Here is a 1,109-nt window from a genome sequence, read left to right as displayed (position 1 = left end):
ACAAACATTAAACTTCGCGTGGTGTTCGACGCATCTGCAGCATCCACGTCAAAATGTTCACTCAACGACCTGTTATACACTGGTCCTAAACTTCAAAGTGATATCACGCAAATACTCCACAGGTGTCGATTGAGACGTTACATGTTCACAGCGGACATCTGCAAAATGTACCGTCAGATTCAAATACACTCTGATGATCGCACTTACCAGCATATTGTATGGCGAAATTCCCCTTCAGACGAGCTTCAAGACTATGAACTCACAACAGTTACTTACGGAGTATCCGCATCACCATACCAGGCTATTCGAGTCCTCCACCAATTGGAACACGACGACGGCCACAAATTCCCATTAGCTCGTAAGATATTGTCCACCCAAACATATGTTGACGACATTGTGTCCGGTGATGATACGGTGTCTGCGCTGCTGCAACGTCAAGCGGACCTCGTCCAGCTTCTGATGCAGGCGGGTTTCGAGTTGAAGAAATGGTCGTCAAACAGTCGTGAGGTCCTACGTCATATTCCACAAGGCGACCACGCAGTTCAACCGTCGTTTGATCCCAAGGACGACATGTCCGTCAAAATATTGGGACTTCATTGGGATCCCGTAACCGATACTTTTAGCTACCATACTTCACCAGTACCATTGACCGTGACGAAGCGGGTGGTGTTGTCAACAATAGCAAAATTGTACGACCCGGTGGGCGCGATAGCCCCAATCATTTTTTGGGCAAAGTCACTCATGCAAACCATCTGGCAGTCTGGTTTGGATTGGGACGATCCGCTACCACCGTCGTTGATGACGTCTTGGGGGAAATTCGCGTCTGAGCTACATCTTGTTTGTGAAATTAAGCTACCTCGACACATAGTGGTTTCGACTCGACTTGTGACACAGTTACTTGGGTTCTGTGATGCATCTGAGAGAGGATACGCAGCAGTGGTGTATCTTCGCACGATTGATGTCAATGGAGACATAAAGGTATATTTTATCACATCAAAATCCAAGGTAGCACCACTTAAACTGGGGAGCCTCGATCGATCTCTGACGATACCACGCCTGGAGCTATGCGGTGCCTTGCTGTTAGCTCAGACGATACAGCGGCTTTGCGA

At 47.9% G+C, this 1,109-nt stretch overlaps 1 protein-coding gene across 1 annotated transcript; it reads left to right on the top strand.

Annotated features, from left to right (window-relative positions):
* Nucleotides 1-165: 165 nt before the first annotated feature.
* On the top strand, nucleotides 166-978 carry LOC103311612 (the record flags this gene model as incomplete). The annotated part of the gene is made up of 1 exon (XM_008191283.1): nucleotides 166-978. A coding segment is annotated over exon 1 (813 nt), but the record flags the coding sequence as incomplete, so codon positions are not given.
* Nucleotides 979-1,109: the final 131 nt, after the last annotated feature.

This window comes from Acyrthosiphon pisum, unplaced genomic scaffold, assembly GCF_005508785.2.
Source record: "Acyrthosiphon pisum isolate AL4f unplaced genomic scaffold, pea_aphid_22Mar2018_4r6ur Scaffold_9504;HRSCAF=10103, whole genome shotgun sequence".
Lineage (NCBI taxonomy): Eukaryota > Metazoa > Arthropoda > Insecta > Hemiptera > Aphididae > Acyrthosiphon > Acyrthosiphon pisum.
Note: the sequence above shows the minus strand (reverse complement) of the source record. Positions and strands in the feature narration are given on the sequence as shown.